Source organism: Eubalaena glacialis, chromosome 5 (genome assembly GCF_028564815.1).
Source record: "Eubalaena glacialis isolate mEubGla1 chromosome 5, mEubGla1.1.hap2.+ XY, whole genome shotgun sequence".
Lineage (NCBI taxonomy): Eukaryota > Metazoa > Chordata > Mammalia > Artiodactyla > Balaenidae > Eubalaena > Eubalaena glacialis.
The window spans coordinates 100,889,623-100,905,733 of record NC_083720.1 but is presented as its reverse complement, the minus strand read 5'-3'; the positions used below and the strand labels follow the sequence as shown (position 1 = coordinate 100,905,733).

Here is a 16,111-nt window from a genome sequence, read left to right as displayed (position 1 = left end):
CCAGCTTTTTCTTAGATCAAAAAATGAGCTATTTTTCAACTGGAGGCAAACTCCTTCCATGGTTATCTGTCAACTGCTAAGAAACATCCATAGGAGCTACTGGAAGAAGAAAACACTATAAAATACCATGTACACCAAATTTATTTGCAATTGATTTTCTATTGTAAATCTGTGTGAAGAGCCTAATGTTTTGAAAATCAGATCAGCTTTAAATGAAGAACAAGGTCCCCTTATTTTAAACCTCCCTGGAGAAAATCCTTTGATAATTTGAATCATTATCTAATAAAAATTAAATAAGGTACATCTGGATAATCAGGTTCAAAGACATGTATACGTCTTTAAAAAGCGGACTATACCTATGCATTGAAAAACAATAACAATCCTGGTCATCTTACTGAATTTTCCAGATGTTTAGCTTCACATTTTTGGAACATCTGCAACTAGAGTTTGGCAGCTTCTTTATGTGTACCATGAAGGTTCAGTTTCATTATGTAACAATTAGCCTAAATGGCTGGTAATTAGACCTATCTGTAGCATCTAAGGGTAAAAGAAATCTCTCAGGGGTGGTCTCCAAAAGTATAAGGAAAATAAAACAGCCTTTGCTTCTTGTTCTCAGTACTTCCGAGGTCTGCCTGACAAAATCTCAGAAGAGACTCCCAAGTTCCTGAAGAGTGAAGTTAACAGTCTGTGAGGGATCCATTCTGAGGCTGTCTTCCTTACCTGGTTACAAAACAGAGGATGACACTGAGCTGCGAAGCACTGGGCGACCCCGTTTCTACACACACACTTGGCGCACCGACTCAATGGCCAGTCCTCGCCATCCTGAAACACACGGCCTTCGTAGGAACAGGGTTCTGGAAGGTCAGAGCAATAAGGATTACCGGGGGGATTGCACTTGCTGATCCCAGGGCTGCCTGCATGCGTGTGCGGCCAGTGCAGTCACACAGGGCCCTGTGCTCAGGGGCGTGGTGCGAACAACGGGGCCCCGTTCTTGGGGTATTGCTCTGCAGTTACTGTATGGAGTTCTTAACTTTCTCTCTGAGTTTCATAAGTGAAGTCTGGTGCGACAGGTAGCATGTGCGACAGGTAGCATGTGTGACAGGTAGCATGTGCTAGGGGTTTGGGGTCTCACTCATGCGTGGCCCTACTTCCCCGCTGCCTCCTTGCCTTCTGGGTTCTCAGGAGCCTGACCCCAAATCCATGCCCAGTGAAAGCTGCCACCCTCCAACCATAGCAGGGACCTGGGTGTGGGTACCTGGGGAGTGCATGTACCCTAAGCACCAAGTAGTGGGGGGACCCAGGCTACCTGTTGGGGGGATCTTACCCACCCAGCAAATATCCCCGTGCCTTAGGGAGTGTGACATGAATAATAAATTAAAAACAGGACAGGTTGCAAAAACCACGGAAGAAAATAAAAGCTTTTTCCCCCTGCTTTTTGAACAAGGGGCCCTGCATTTTTATTATGCACCCAGTAAATTACGGAGTTGGTGCTGGCTGATCTTCTAATCTCTCCAGGCAAAATGTTCCCAATAGATCTTTCTCATGGACAGCCAACAAGAAAGCACCCTAAAATGTAAGAAAGGAGCCCACAAACCCAGACAGCCCACTCTCTACCCCATCCCTAAACTCTGTTGTTGGAGTATTTTTACTTGTAGGGTTATTTGGCCCAAAGCAGCTGCCCGTCCTTTTCTGGTGGATGACATCTGAAATGCATGAGGAATGCATTCTACTTTCATCCTTCCCTAACCCTACTTTTTAATCCCCAGAAGGGTTCTCCAGGGTAAACAGTTGCCAGGAATGGAATAACTGGGAATCAGAAAGAAACCAGAGGTCTTTTTAAAGGGAAAAGGCAAGGATAGAGTGTAGCTTCCAGGTGCTATTTAAAAAGAGTAATTTTAGCTATTATACACCAGGAGAGAATATAATACAGGAATGACAATAATTCATATTTATCGTGAAGCAAACACTACTTAATTATAAAAATGGAAAGGGACATATATCCCTAAAATGTAATAAAAGGGTACGTGGTCCAAGCATGGATTCTAAGGAGAGGGCCTGGAAGCACGCCCTTGGCTTGCTGAGCCATGCCTTGGTTTGCAGGCAGGATAATCTCCACAGCAAAGAGGCCATAAAGACAAATGAAATACCTGCTTCCTACTTGGTGTGTTTTGGAGAAAGATGTTATGTCAACTGAAAGACCAGCCAGCAGAATTAGTGGTAGTGTTACTACATGGAGAACTGATTTGTTCTTTCTTCTCTCCACCGAGAGGCAGGAGGAACTATTAATACCTTGGCCTTATGCAATCACAGCAAAGGGTCTTGTCCTTCCTCCCTTTCCTTCTTAGGAGCTATGAACACAGAGGGATTGCATCTGGCCAAGGCAAAATAATAAATCAGAGAGTCTCAGAATCTCAAGTTTGGAATGGAGCTCAGTCTCTGCAACATCGCTTCTGCCATGTGCAAGGCTACATCTCGGTTCCAATAAGGAATGGGGTTAGGGATCTTTGTACCACACTGAGCAAGAAAGAGAAGAGTTGGGATGTCACCAGGTAAACCTCAAAGGCAAAGAAGGTCTCTCTCTACAAGCTCATACTCACTCCCAGGGCCCACACAGACTGGGCAGCAGCTTCCTTCAGGGATGAATTCCAGCTCCTGGTGTCCACACAACAGTGGTGGGCATGGTCGGGAGGTGCATCGGACTTCCCCATGAGTGCAAGAGCACACACTGCATGGGGAGGAGGCCCACTCTGTCCCATGCTGTGCGTTAGGGAAAAAAAAAAAAAAGAAAAGAAAATTATTGTCAGAATATAGGCTTTCATTTGACCAAACAGAAACAAGCCTTCTCTTAAACAAATGAAGGATGGAGCTCAGGAGAGATGGAAGAAGGCTCTAGGCTTGCAAGGCTGAGACCAGGGTTTGCAATATTCCAAGTCAGAGACCAATTTTAAAATTGAGTTGTATTTTTCCTTTTTTACCCCTAAAATTTTACATTTGAAAATTTCAGAAAAGCACAAAAATAAAATAAAAATGACCCCAATCCCATCATTTAAAAAATTCTATGAAGACCAAAGTAAAATATGCACACATACACGTATATCTACTGAATTCTTTATAATAGTTATATTATTTTCAATATAGCTCTCACTCTGTATTACGCTTTTTTTTTGGCCTTTACTTTTTACCCTGATGAGTTCCCATATTTGTGTTCTCTCTCTCTCTCTCCCTCCCCCCACCCCTCTTTCTCTCTCTCCCGTTCCAGTGATCTTATGGTCCCAGGGAACCTGTCATAGCCAGCAGGAGGCACCTGGTCCAAATTGTAGAGCAAACTAATTCTTGGCGAGGGTGTGCATCTACACACACAGAATGTCCCTAGCCCACTTTAGGCTGGGATACAACATTCCCAAAGCTGGCACTGTATCGGTGATCTAACAGATCTATGTTTTGAGTTATATGATTTACTAAGCACCAAAAGTATCTAAATGAGCCACTCTTCAGATGTGATGCAGAGTGAGGGCAGGGGTAAACCCTGAATGTAAAAAGCTACAAGTATGTTGATTGCTTGGGGAAGTAGCTGTCAAAATACATTATGTTCTCAATGGCAGAGTGGAATGATGGTGGCCTTTTTAAAAATGTATGAAAAAAAATGAGTTTAATCCATAAAGTTTTCCTCTTATAACATTTTCTTAAGTATCGTATTCCTTTGCCTCTATTTAATGTAGCATATGATGATATCTGATTCAGCACAAATCATATATAGACTTCTATTAAAAACATCACACACACCCAGTGCTCAGTCATCTAAATATAATCTGGGGATTTCAACTGTATCACTGAGAAGCATAGAAAATAAACATCCTCTTGCTTCTCCTCAAGCCAGCATCCAGAATAATTATTCACCTCTCTCAAACACAAAAGGACTCTGTCTTACTTAAACAAGTCACTGCCCCTTTATTCTGCAAATTGCTGCCAGGTTGCAAGCATGCCAAGTCTGATATTTTGGAATTACTAATAACCTGTGCTATTATTGTAACAATAATAGTAATAGGTAGTCACGGTCATCCAATTATTTGGGAACCAAGTCCTCACCTTACCATCATGAAAATTACTTTCTTTAGGTGGACTTACTGGGAGTACAAGAGGGCAGAAATGCAAGGAATGCACTGAGTTGGATGAACCAAGGATTTCCTTGGATGCATGCATGTTCTCAGATCCAGGCTCAGCCCTCCCTGCCTTGGGGACTATGAGAGTGATGTAATCTTTCTAGATCTCAGCTTCCTGGTCTAGAAAACTTAAATGGTATGACGATATCTCGTGCACTTGGTTATTGTAAAGGTTAAACGAGGCAGTTGTTAAAGAGCCAGCAAGGGGAGTGGCAAGTAGGAGGTGCTCAATCCTCTCCCTTCTCTCCACTGCATGAGTCCATGGTCTTCCTACTCCTTTTCACACCTATGGGCTGACTGTGATCACGGCAACAGATTTGGATGCCAAGGCCAAGTCCTCTCCTATCAATTTTTACTTCTTCTATAATTAAATATAAAATTTCAAATTTAGTGTAGCATATAAATGGGCAAGTCCACAATTTGCTAATAAACTATTGGCTAATAAAAGATAGCAGGCAATTGACCTTTACGCTTTGAAATGTCTAAGCATAAAAGCAAAGGAAGAAATTGTAAGAGAAAACTTAATAGGTTCTGATGAGTTAAAATTTTAAAAGTCTGTCAAATATACATTATAAAAAAAATTTAAAAGGAAAATGACAAACTGATTTTTAAAAACAGCAAATTATATTAATTAGAATTATACTCCACTATATAAAATCATTTACAAGCAATAAGAAAAGACTGGAGGCAAGATCAAGATGGTAGAGCAGGAAGATTCTGAGCTCACTTCCTCCCATGGAGGCACCAAAATTACAACTACATATAGAACAACAACTCTCTCTAAGAACAACCTGCAGAGTAGCAGAACAGCTCTTCTACAATTAAGGATATAAAGAAAGAAACCTCATTGAGATGGGTAGGAGGTAACCCCATACCCCTGGCAGGAAACTCAAAAGCCAAATGAATATCACAAACTTGGAGGACCTCCCTAAGAAGTGAGGAGTTCCAGCCCCACATTGGGCACCACAGCCCTGAGACCTGCACCAGGAAGATGAGACCCCATAACTGGATTTGAAAACCTGTGGGACTTACATTGGGGAAAGCCAGAGAGCTATGGGAAACCAAGACTCCCCTCTTAAAGGGCTTATGCACAAACTCATTCTCTCTGAGTCCCAGCACAGAGGCAGTGGTTTGAAAAGAACCTGGCCCTCTAGCCGGCCTGCCAAGGTGGCCCCAGCGCACCATCCAGCCTGTGCCCACTCCACCTCTAGCCATGCCACCAAGGTAGCAACCCCAATCCAGCCCAGGAAAGCCTTGGCCAGTGTCCACTTCAGTTCCAGGCATCTTGCCAGGGAGGCCCCAGCCCTGCCTGACATGCCCTAAAACCCACCCCTGCCATCCTGCTCCAGTCCCAACTGCCAAGGTCACCTGGCACACAAAATCTACATAGGAACAATTCTACACAAGGCCACACCTTTAAGACCAGGAGAGATAACTGTTTCACCTAATTCACAGAAGCAAACCCAGAAAATCAAACAAATGAGAAAAGAGAAGAATTTGTTCCAAAAGAAAGAACGAGATAAAACCCCAGGAAAAACAACTCCAATGAAATAAAGATAAGTAATTTACCTAATAAAGAATTCAAAGCAATGGTTATAAAGATGCTTATAGAAATTAGGAGAAGAATGGTAGAACACAGTGAAAACTTCAACAAAGAGATAGAAAATATAAAAAAAGAAACAATCAGAACTGAAGAATACAATAATTAAAAGGAAAAATATGCTAGAGGGAATCAAGAGCAGATTAGATGTTACAAAAGAATATATAAGCAACATGGAAGACAGACTAATGGAAATCACTCAATCATTACAGCACAAAGAAAAAAAAAAGAATTTTAAAAAATGAGGATAGTTTAAGGAACCTCTGAGACAATATCAAGCATACTAACATTTGCATTATCAGGATCTCAGAAGGAGGAGAGAGAAAGAAAGGGGCAGAAAACTTATTTGAAGAAATAATGGCTGTAAACTTCCCTAACATGGGGAAGGAAATAGTCCCAAAGAAGATGAACCCAAAGAGACCCACACCAAGACACATCATGATTAATAAGGCAAAAGACAGAGAGAGAATTTCAAAGGCAGCAAGAGGAATACTATGCATAATATTCAAGGGAAATTCCATAAGGCTATCAACTGATTTTTCAGCAGAAACTTTGCAGGCCATAAGGGAGTAGAATGATATATTTAAAGTGCTGAAAGGAAAAAAAACTTATAACCAAGAATACTCTGCCCAGCAAGGCTATCATTCGGAATTGAAGGCAAGATAAAGAGCTTCCCAGACAAGCAAAAACTAAGATTTCATCACCACTAAACTGACCTTACAAGAAGTGTTAAAGGGTCTTCTTTAAGCAGAGAAGAAAAGGTCATAACTAGAAATATGAAAATATATGAACAAAAAAAAATCTCACTGGTAAAGGCAAATATATAGTAAAGGTAATGTATCAACTATTGAAAAAGCAAGTAAAATTTGAAAAGCAAAAATTGTAAAATCAACTAAAAATACAATTAGTAGTTAAGGAATATACAAAGTAAAAAGATGTAAAACATGACATTAAAAACATAAAACATGTGGGGGGGAGTAAAAACGTAGTGCCTTTAGAATGTGTTCAAACTTAAGTAACTATCAGCTTAAAACCAACAGCCATATATATATATATGTCAATCAATATATATGAACCTTAATGTAACCACAAACCAAAAATCTACAATAGATACACAAAAAATAGAAAGAAACTCATCAAACTACAAGGGAGGAGACTAAAAGAAGAAGAAAGGAACAAAGAAGTACCCAAAATAACCAGAAAACAATTAACTAAATAGCAACAAGTACATACTTACCAATAATCACTTTAAATGTAAATGGAATAAATGCTTCAATCAAAAGACATAGAGTGAATAGATTAAAAAAAAAGACCCATTTATATGCTGCATTCAAGAAACTCACTTCAGATCTAAAAACACACATAGCCTGAAAGGGAAAGGATAGAAAAAGATATTCCATGCAAATGGAAATGAAAAGAAAGCTGGAGTAGCACTACTCTGATCAGACAAAACAGACTTTAAAACAAAGACTACAATAAAAAAATAAATGTGGTCATTACATAATAATAAAGAAAACAATCCAATTTACAATTGCATCAAAAAGAATAAAATACCTAGGAATAAATTTAACTAAGGAAGTGAATGTCCTGTACTCTAAAAACTAAAAGACATCAATGAAAAAAATTGAAAGAGAAATGGAAAGGTATGCTGTGCTCATGCTATGGAAGAATTAATATTGTTAGAATGTTCATATTACCCAAAGTAATCTACAGATTCAACTCAATCTCTATCAAAATACTCAGGGTATTGTTCACAGAACTGTAACAAATAGTTCTAAAATTTGTATGGAACCACATAAGACTCCAAATAGCTGAAGCCATCTTGAGTAAGAAGAACAAAGCTGGCAGTATCACACTCCCTGATTTCAAACTATACTACAAAGCTATAGTAAGCAAAACAGTATGGGGCTGGCATAAAAACAGACACATAGGTCAGTGGAACAGAATAGAGAGCCCAGAAATAAGGTCACCACTTGTGGTCAATTAATCTACAACAAAGAAGGCAAGAATATACAATAGAGAAAGGATGACCTCTTCAATAAGTGATGCTGGAAAAACTGGACAGCTACATGTAAAAGAATGAAACTATACCATTTTCTTATACCATATACAAAAATAAACTCAAAATGGATTAGAGACTTAAATATAAGACCTGAAATCATAAAACTCCTAGAAGAAAACATAGGTTGTACGCTCTTTGGCATGGGTCTTAGCAATATTTTTTTGTTCTGTCTCCTCAGGCAAGGGAAACAAAAGCAAAAATAAACAAATGGGGCTACATCAAACTAAAAAGCGTTTGCACAGTGAAGGAAACCTCCACAAAACGAAAAGGCAGCCCACTGAATGGGAGAAAATATTTGCAAATGATACATCTGTAAGGGGTTAATATCCAAAATATAAAAAGAACACATACAACTCAATTAAAAAAAAAGTCCAATTAAAAAATGGGCAGAGGACCTGAATATTCATTTTTCCAAAGATGACATAAAGATGGCCAACAGGACCACGAAAAGATGCTCAACATCACTAGTCACCACTAGTTATCAGGGAAATACAAATCAAAACCACAGTGAGATATCACCTCATACCTGTCAGAATGGCTAATATCAAAAAGACAAGAAATAACAAGTGTTGGCAAGGATGTAAAGAAAAGGGAACCCACATGCAATGTTGGTGGGAATGTAAATTGATATAGTCACTTGGAAAACAGTATGGAGATTTAATTTTTGAGGAAAAATTAAAAATAGAACTACCATATGATCCAGTAATTCCACTTCTGAGTATTTATCTGAAGAAAACAAAAACACTAATTCAAAAAGATATATGCACCCCAATGTTCACTGGAACATTATTTGTAATAGCCAAGATATGGAAGCAACCTAGTGTCCATCAAGAGATGAATGGATAAAGAAGATGTCACGAAGATGGCGGAAGAGTAAGACGCGGAGATCACCTTCCTTCCCACAGATACAGTAGAAATACATCTACACGTGGAACTGCTCCTACAGAACACCCACTGAACGCTGGCAGAAGACGTCAGACCTCCCAAAAGGCAAGAAAATCCCCACGTACTTGGGTAGGGCAAAAGAAAAAAGAAATATATATAACAGAGACAAAAGAATAGGGACGGGACCTGCACCTGTGGGAGGGAGCCGTGAAGGAGGAAAGGTTTCCACACACTAGGAAGCCCCTTCGCGGGAAGAGACTGCGGGTGGCAGAGGGGGGAAGCTTCAGAGCCACGGAGGAGAGCGCAGCCACAGGGGTGCGGAGGGCAAAGCGGAGAGATTCCCGCACAGAGGATCGGCGTCGAGCAGTGCTCACCAGCCCGAGAGGATTGTCTGCTCACCCACCGGGGCGGGCGGGGGCTGGGAGCTGAGGCTCGGGCTTCGGTCGGATCGCAGGGAGAGGACTGGGGTTGGCGGCGTGAACACAGCCTGAAGGGGCTAGCGCACCACAGCTAGCTGGGAGGGAGCCCGAGAAAAAGTCTGCAGCTGCCGAAGACGCAAGAGACTTTTTCTTGCCTCTTTGTTTCGCGGCGCGCAAGGAGAGGGGATCCAGAGCGCCGCTTAAATGAACTCCAGAGACGGGTGCGAGCCGCGGCTATCAGCGCGGACCCCAGAGGTGGGGGCGAGCCGCGGTTATCAGCGCAGACCCCAGAGACGGGCATGAGACACTAAGGCTGCTGCTGCTGCCACCAAAAAGCCTGTGTGTGAGCACAGGTCACTCTCCACACCGCCCCTTCCGGGAGCCAGTGCAGCCCGCCACAGCCAGGCTCCCGTGATCCGGGGACAACTTCCCCGGGAGAGCGCACGGCGCGCCTCAGGCTGCTGCAACGTCACGCCGGCTTCTGCCGCCGCAGGCTCGCCCCGCCTCCTCCGTACCGCTCCCTCCCCCCGGCCTGGCTGAGCCAGAGCCCCCGAATCAGCTGCTCCTTTAACCCCGTTCTGTCTGGGCAGGGAACAGACGCCCTCAGGCGACCTACTTGCAGAGGCGGGGCCAAATCCAAAGCTGAACCCCGGGAGCTGTACGAACAAAGAAGAGAAAGGGAAATCTCTCCCAGCAGCCTCAGAAGCAGCGGATTAAAGCTCCACAAACAACTTGATGTGCCTGCATCTGTTGAATACCTGAATAGACAACGAATCATCCCAAATTTAGGAGGTGGACTTTGGGAGCAGGATATATTAATTTTTCCCCTTTTCCTTTTTTTGTGAGTGTATATGTGTATGCTTCTGGGTGAGATTTTGTCTGTATAGCTTTGCTCTCACCGTTAGTCCTAGGGTTAGGTCCGTCCGTTTTTGTTTTTTTTTTTTACTTAAAAATTTTTTTTCCCTAATAAATGTTTTCTTAATAATTTTTTCCTTATTTTCTATTTTTAAAAAATTAAGAAAAAATTTTTAATAAGATTTTTCATATTTTTTATTTTAAAAAATTAAAAAAAATTTTTTTCTTAATAAATTTTTTTCTTAATGATTTTTTTCTTATTTTTTATTATAAAAAATTAATAAATCTATTTTAAAAAATTAAAAAATTTTTTTCTTAATAAATTTATTCTTAATAATTTTTTTTCTTATTTTTTATTATAATACCTTTATTTTATTTTATTTTATCCTCTTTCTTTCTTTCTTTCTATTTTTTTCTCCCTTTTATTCTGAGCCGTGTGGATGAAAGGCTCTTGGTGCTCCAGCCAGGCATCAGGGCTGTGCCTCTGAGGTGGGAGAGCCAACTTCAGGACACTGGTCCACAAGAGACCTCCCAGCTCCACGTAATACCAAACGGCAGAAATCTCTCAGAGATCTCCATCTCAACATCAAGACCCAGCTTCACTCAATGACCAGCAAGCTACATTGCTGGACACCCTATGCCAAACAACTAGCAAGACAGGAACACAGCCCCATCCATTAACAGAGAGGCTGCCTAAAATCATAATAAGGCCACAGACACCCCAAAACACACCACCAGACGTGGACGTGCCCACCAGAAAGACAAGATCCAGCCTCATCCACCAGAACACAGGCACTAGTCCCTCCACCAGGAAACCTACACAACCCACTGAACCAACCTTAGCCACCGGGGACAGATACCAAAAACAACGGGAACTACGAACCTGCAGCCTGTGAAAAGGAGACCCCAAACACAGTAAGATAAGCAAAATGAGATGACAGAAAAACACACAGCAGATGAAGGAGCAGGGTCAAAACACAAAAGACCTAACAAATGAAGAGGAAATAGGTAGTCTACCTGAAAAAGAATTCAGAATAATGATAGTAAGGATGATCCAAAATCTTGGAAATAGAATAGACAAAATGCAAGAAACATTTAACAAGGACGTAGAAGAACTAAAGAGGAACCAAGCAACGATGAAAAGTACAATAAATGAAATTAAAAATACTCTAGATGGGATCAATAGCAGAATAACTGAGGCAGAAGAATGGATAAGTGACCTGGAAGATAAAATGGTGGAAGGAACTACTGCAGAGCAGAATAAAGAAAAAAGAATGAAAAGAACTGAGGACAGTCTCAGAGACCTCTGGGACAACATTAAACGCACCAACATTCGAATTATAGGGGTCCCAGAAGAAGAAGAGAAAAAGAAAGGGACTGAGAAAATATTTGAAGAGATTATAGTTGAAAACTTCCCTAATATGGGAAAGGAAATAGTTAATCAAGTCCTGGAAGCACAGAAAGTCCCATACAGGATAAATCCAAGGAGAAACACACCAAGACACATATTAATCAAACTATCAAAAATTAAATATAAAGAAAACATATTAAAAGCAGCAAGGGAAAAACAACAAATAACACACAAGGGCATCCCCATAAGGTTAACAGCTGATCTTTCAGCAGAAACTCTGCAAGCCAGAAGGGAGTGGCAGGATATACTTAAAGTGATGAAGGAGAAAAACCTACAACCAAGATTACTCTACCCAGCAAGGATCTCATTCAGATTTGATGGAGAAATTAAAACCTTTACAGACAAGCAAAAGCTGAGAGAGTTCAGCACCACCAAACCAGCTTTACAACAAATGCTAAAGGAACTTCTCTAGGCAAGAAACACAAGAGAAGGAAAACACCTACAATAACAAACCCAAAACATTTAAGAAAATGGGAATAGGAAAATACATATCGATAATTACCTTAAATGTAAATGGATTAAATGCTCCCACCAAAAGACACAGACTGGCTGATGGATACAAAAACAAGACCCATGTATATGCTGTCTACAAGAGACCCACTTCAGACCTAGAGACACATACAGACTGAAAGTGAGGGGATGGAAAAAGATATTCCATGCAAATGGAAATCAAAAGAAAGCTGGAGTAGCAATTCTCATATCAGACAAAATAGACTTTAAAATAAAGACTATTACAAGAGATAAAGAAGGACACTATATAATGATCAAGGGATCAATCCAAGAGGAAGGTATAACAATTGTAAATATTTATGCACCCAACATAGGAGCACCTCAATACATAAGGCAAATACTAACAGCCATAAAAGGGGAAATCGACAGTAACACAATCATAGTAGGGGACTTTAACACCCCACTTTCACCAATGGACAGATCATCCAAAATGAAAATAAATAAGGAAACACAAGCTTTAAATGATACATTAAACAAGATGGACTTAATTGATATTTATAGGACATTCCACCCAAAAACAACAGAATACACATTTTTCTCAAGTGCTCATGGAACATTCTCCAGGATAGATCATATCTTGGGTCACAAATCAAGCCTTGGTAAATTTTAAAAAATTGAAATCGTATCAAGTATCTTTTCCGACCACAACGCTATGAGACTAGATATCAATTACAGGAAAAGATCTGTAAAAAATACAAACACATGGAGGCTACACAATACACTACTTAATAACGAAGTGATCACTGAAGAAATCAAAGGGGAAATCAAAAAATACCTAGAAACAAATGACAATGGAGACACGACGATCCAAAACCTATGGGATGCAGCAAAAGCAGTTCTAAGAGGGAAGTTTATAGCAATACAAGCCTACATCAAGAAACAGGAAACATCTCGAATAAACAACCTAACCTTGCACCTAAAGCAATTAGAGAAAGAAGAACAAAAAAACCCCAAAGCTAGCAGAAGGAAAGAAATCATAAAGATCAGATCAGAAATAAATGAAAAAGAAATGAAGGAAACAATAGCAAAGATCAGTAAAACTAAAAGCTGGTTCTTTGAGAAGATAAACAAAATTGATAAACCATTAGCCAGACTCATCAAAAGAAAAAGGGAGAAGACTCAAATCAATAGAATTAGAAATGAAAAAGGAGAAGTAACCACTGACACTGCAGAAATACAAACGATCATGAGAGATTACTACAAGCAACTCTATGCCAATAAAATGGACAACGTGGAAGAAATGGACAGATTCTTAGAAATGCACAACCTGCCGAGACTGAACCAGGAAGAAATAGAAAATATGAACAGACCAATCACAAGCACTGAAATTGAAACTGTGATTAAAAATCTTCCAACACACAAAAGCCCAGGACCAGATGGCTTCACAGGCGAATTCTATCAAACATTTAGAGAAGAGCTAACACCTATCCTTCTCAAACTCTTCCAAAATATTGCAGAGGGAGGAACACTCCCCAACTCATTCTACGAGGCCACCATCACCCTGATACCAAAACCAGGCAAAGATGTCACAAAGAAAGAAAACTACAGGCCAATATCACTGATGAACATAGATGCAAAAATCCTCAACAAAATACTAGTAAACAGAATCCAACAGCACATTAAAAGGATCATACACCATGATCAAGTGGGGTTTATTCCAGGAATGCAAGGATTCTTCAATATACGCAAATCAATCAACGTGATACATCATATTAACAAATTGAAGGAGAAAAACCATATGATCATCTCAATAGATGCAGAGAAAGCTTTCGACAAAATTCAACACCCATTTATGATAAAAGTCCTGCAGAAAGTAGGCATAGAGGGAACTTTCCTCAACATAATAAAGGCCGTATATGACAAACCCACAGCCAACATTGTCCTCAATGGTGAAAAACTGAAACCATTTCCACTAAGATCAGGAACAAGACAGGGTTGCCCACTCTCACCACTATTATTCAACATAGTTTTGGAAGTGTTAGCCACAGCAATCAGAGAAGAAAAAGAAATAAAAGGAATCCAAATCGGAAAAGAAGAAGTAAAGCTGTCACTGTTTGCAGATGACATGATACTATACATAGAGAATCCAAAAGATGCTACCAGAAAACTACTAGAGCTAATCAATGAATTTGGTAAAGTAGCAGGATACAAAATTAATGCACAGAAATCTCTTGCATTCCTGTACACTAATGATGAAAAATCTGAAAGTGAAATTAAGAAAACACTCCCGTTTACCATTGCAACAAAAAGAATAAAATACCTAGGAATAAACCTACCTAAGGAGACAAAAGACCTGTATGCAGAAAATTATAGGACACTGATGAAAGAAATTAAAGATGATACAAATAGATGGAGAGAAATACCATGTTCTTGGATTGGAAGAATAAACATTGTGAAAATGACTCTGCTACCCAAAGCAATCTACAGATTCAATGCAATCCCTATCAAACTACCACTGGCATTTTTCACAGAACTAGAACAAAAAATTTCACAATTTGTATGGAAACACAAAAGACCCCGAATAGCCAAAGCAATCTTGAGAACGAAAAATGGAGCTGGAGGAATCAGGCTCCCTGACTTCAGACTATATTACAAAGCTACAGTAATCAAGACAGTTTGGTACTGGCACAAAAACAGAAATATAGATCAATGGAACAGGATAGAAAGCCCAGAGATAAGCCCATGCACATATGGTCACCTTATCTTTGATAAAGGAGGCAAGCATATACAGTGGAGAAAAGACAGCCTCTTCAATAAGTGGTGCTGGGAAAATTGGACAGGTACATGTAAAAGTATGAAATTAGAACACTCCCTAACACCATACACAAAAATAAACTCAAAATGGATTAAAGACCTAAGTGTAAGGCCAGACACTATCAAACTCTTAGAGGAAAACATAGGCAGAACACTGTATGACATAAGTCACAGCAAGATCCTTTTTGACCCAGGTCCTAGAGAAATGGAAATAAAAACACAAATAAACAAATGGGACCTAATGAAACTTAAAAGCTTTTGCACAGCAAAGGAAACCATAAACAAGACCAAAAGACAACCCTCAGAATGGGAGAAAATATTTGCAAATGAAGCAACGGACAAAGGATTAATCTCCAAGATTTACAAGCAGCTCATGCAGCTCAATAACAAAAAAACAAACAACCCAATACAAAAATGGGCAGAAGACCTAAATAGACATTTCTCCAAAGAAGAGATACAGATTGCCAACAGACACATGAAAGAATGCTCAACATCATTAATCATTAGAGAAATGCAAATCAAAACTACAATGAGGTATCATCTCACACCGGTCAGAATGGCCATCATCAAAAAATCTAGAAACAATAAATGCTGGAGAGGGTGTGGAGAAAAGGGAACACTCTTGCACTGTTGGTGGGAATGTAAATTGATACAGCCACTGTGGAGAACAGTATGGAGGTTCCTTAAAAAACTAAAAATAGAACTACCATACGACCCAGCAATCCCACTACTGGGCATATACCCTGAGAAAACCATAATTCAGAAAGAGTCGTGTACCAAAATATTCATTGCAGCTCTGTTTACAATAGCCAGGACATGGAAGCAACCTAGGTGTCCATCATCGGATGAATGGATAAAGAAGATGTGGCACATATATACAATGGAATATTACTCAGCCATAAAAACAAATGAAATGGAGGTATTTGTAATGAGGTGGATGGAGTTAGAGTCTGTCATACAGAGTGAAGTAAGTCAGAAAGGGAAAAACAAATACAGTATGCTAACACATATATATGGAATCTAAGGGAAAAAAAAAAGGTCATGAAGAACGTAGTGGCAAAACGGGAATAAAGACACAGACCTACTAGAGAATGGACTTGAGGATATGGGGAGGAGGAGCGGTGAGATGTGACAGGGTGAGAGAGTGTCATGGACATATATACACTACCAAATGTACAATAGATAGCTAGTGGGAAGCAGCCGCATAGCACAGGGAGATCAGCTCGGTGCTTTGTGACCACCTAGAGGGGTGGGATAGGGAGGGTGGGAGGGAGGGAGATGCAAGAGGGAAGAGATATGGGAACATATGTATATGTATAACTGATTCACTTTGGTATAAAGCAGAAAGTAACATACCATTGTAAAGCAATTATACTTCAATAAAGATGTTTAAAAAAAAAAAAAGTCACACACACACACACACACAAAGGAATATTACTCAGCCATAAAAAATGA

At 39.9% G+C, this 16,111-nt stretch overlaps 1 protein-coding gene across 3 annotated transcripts in view; it reads right to left on the bottom strand.

Moving 5' to 3' along the window:
* Positions 1–16,111, bottom strand: part of FRAS1 (Fraser extracellular matrix complex subunit 1) — a 463,649-nt gene that overhangs the window by 261,891 nt on the left and 185,647 nt on the right. For all 3 annotated transcript variants that reach the window (XM_061192401.1, XM_061192399.1, XM_061192400.1), the window contains exons 5-6: positions 2,598–2,757; positions 721–854 (exon numbers count right to left, since the gene is read on the bottom strand). In XM_061192401.1, coding sequence (XP_061048384.1) covers positions 721–854; positions 2,598–2,757 — 294 coding nt within the window. The remainder of the gene's footprint in view (positions 1–720; positions 855–2,597; positions 2,758–16,111) is intronic.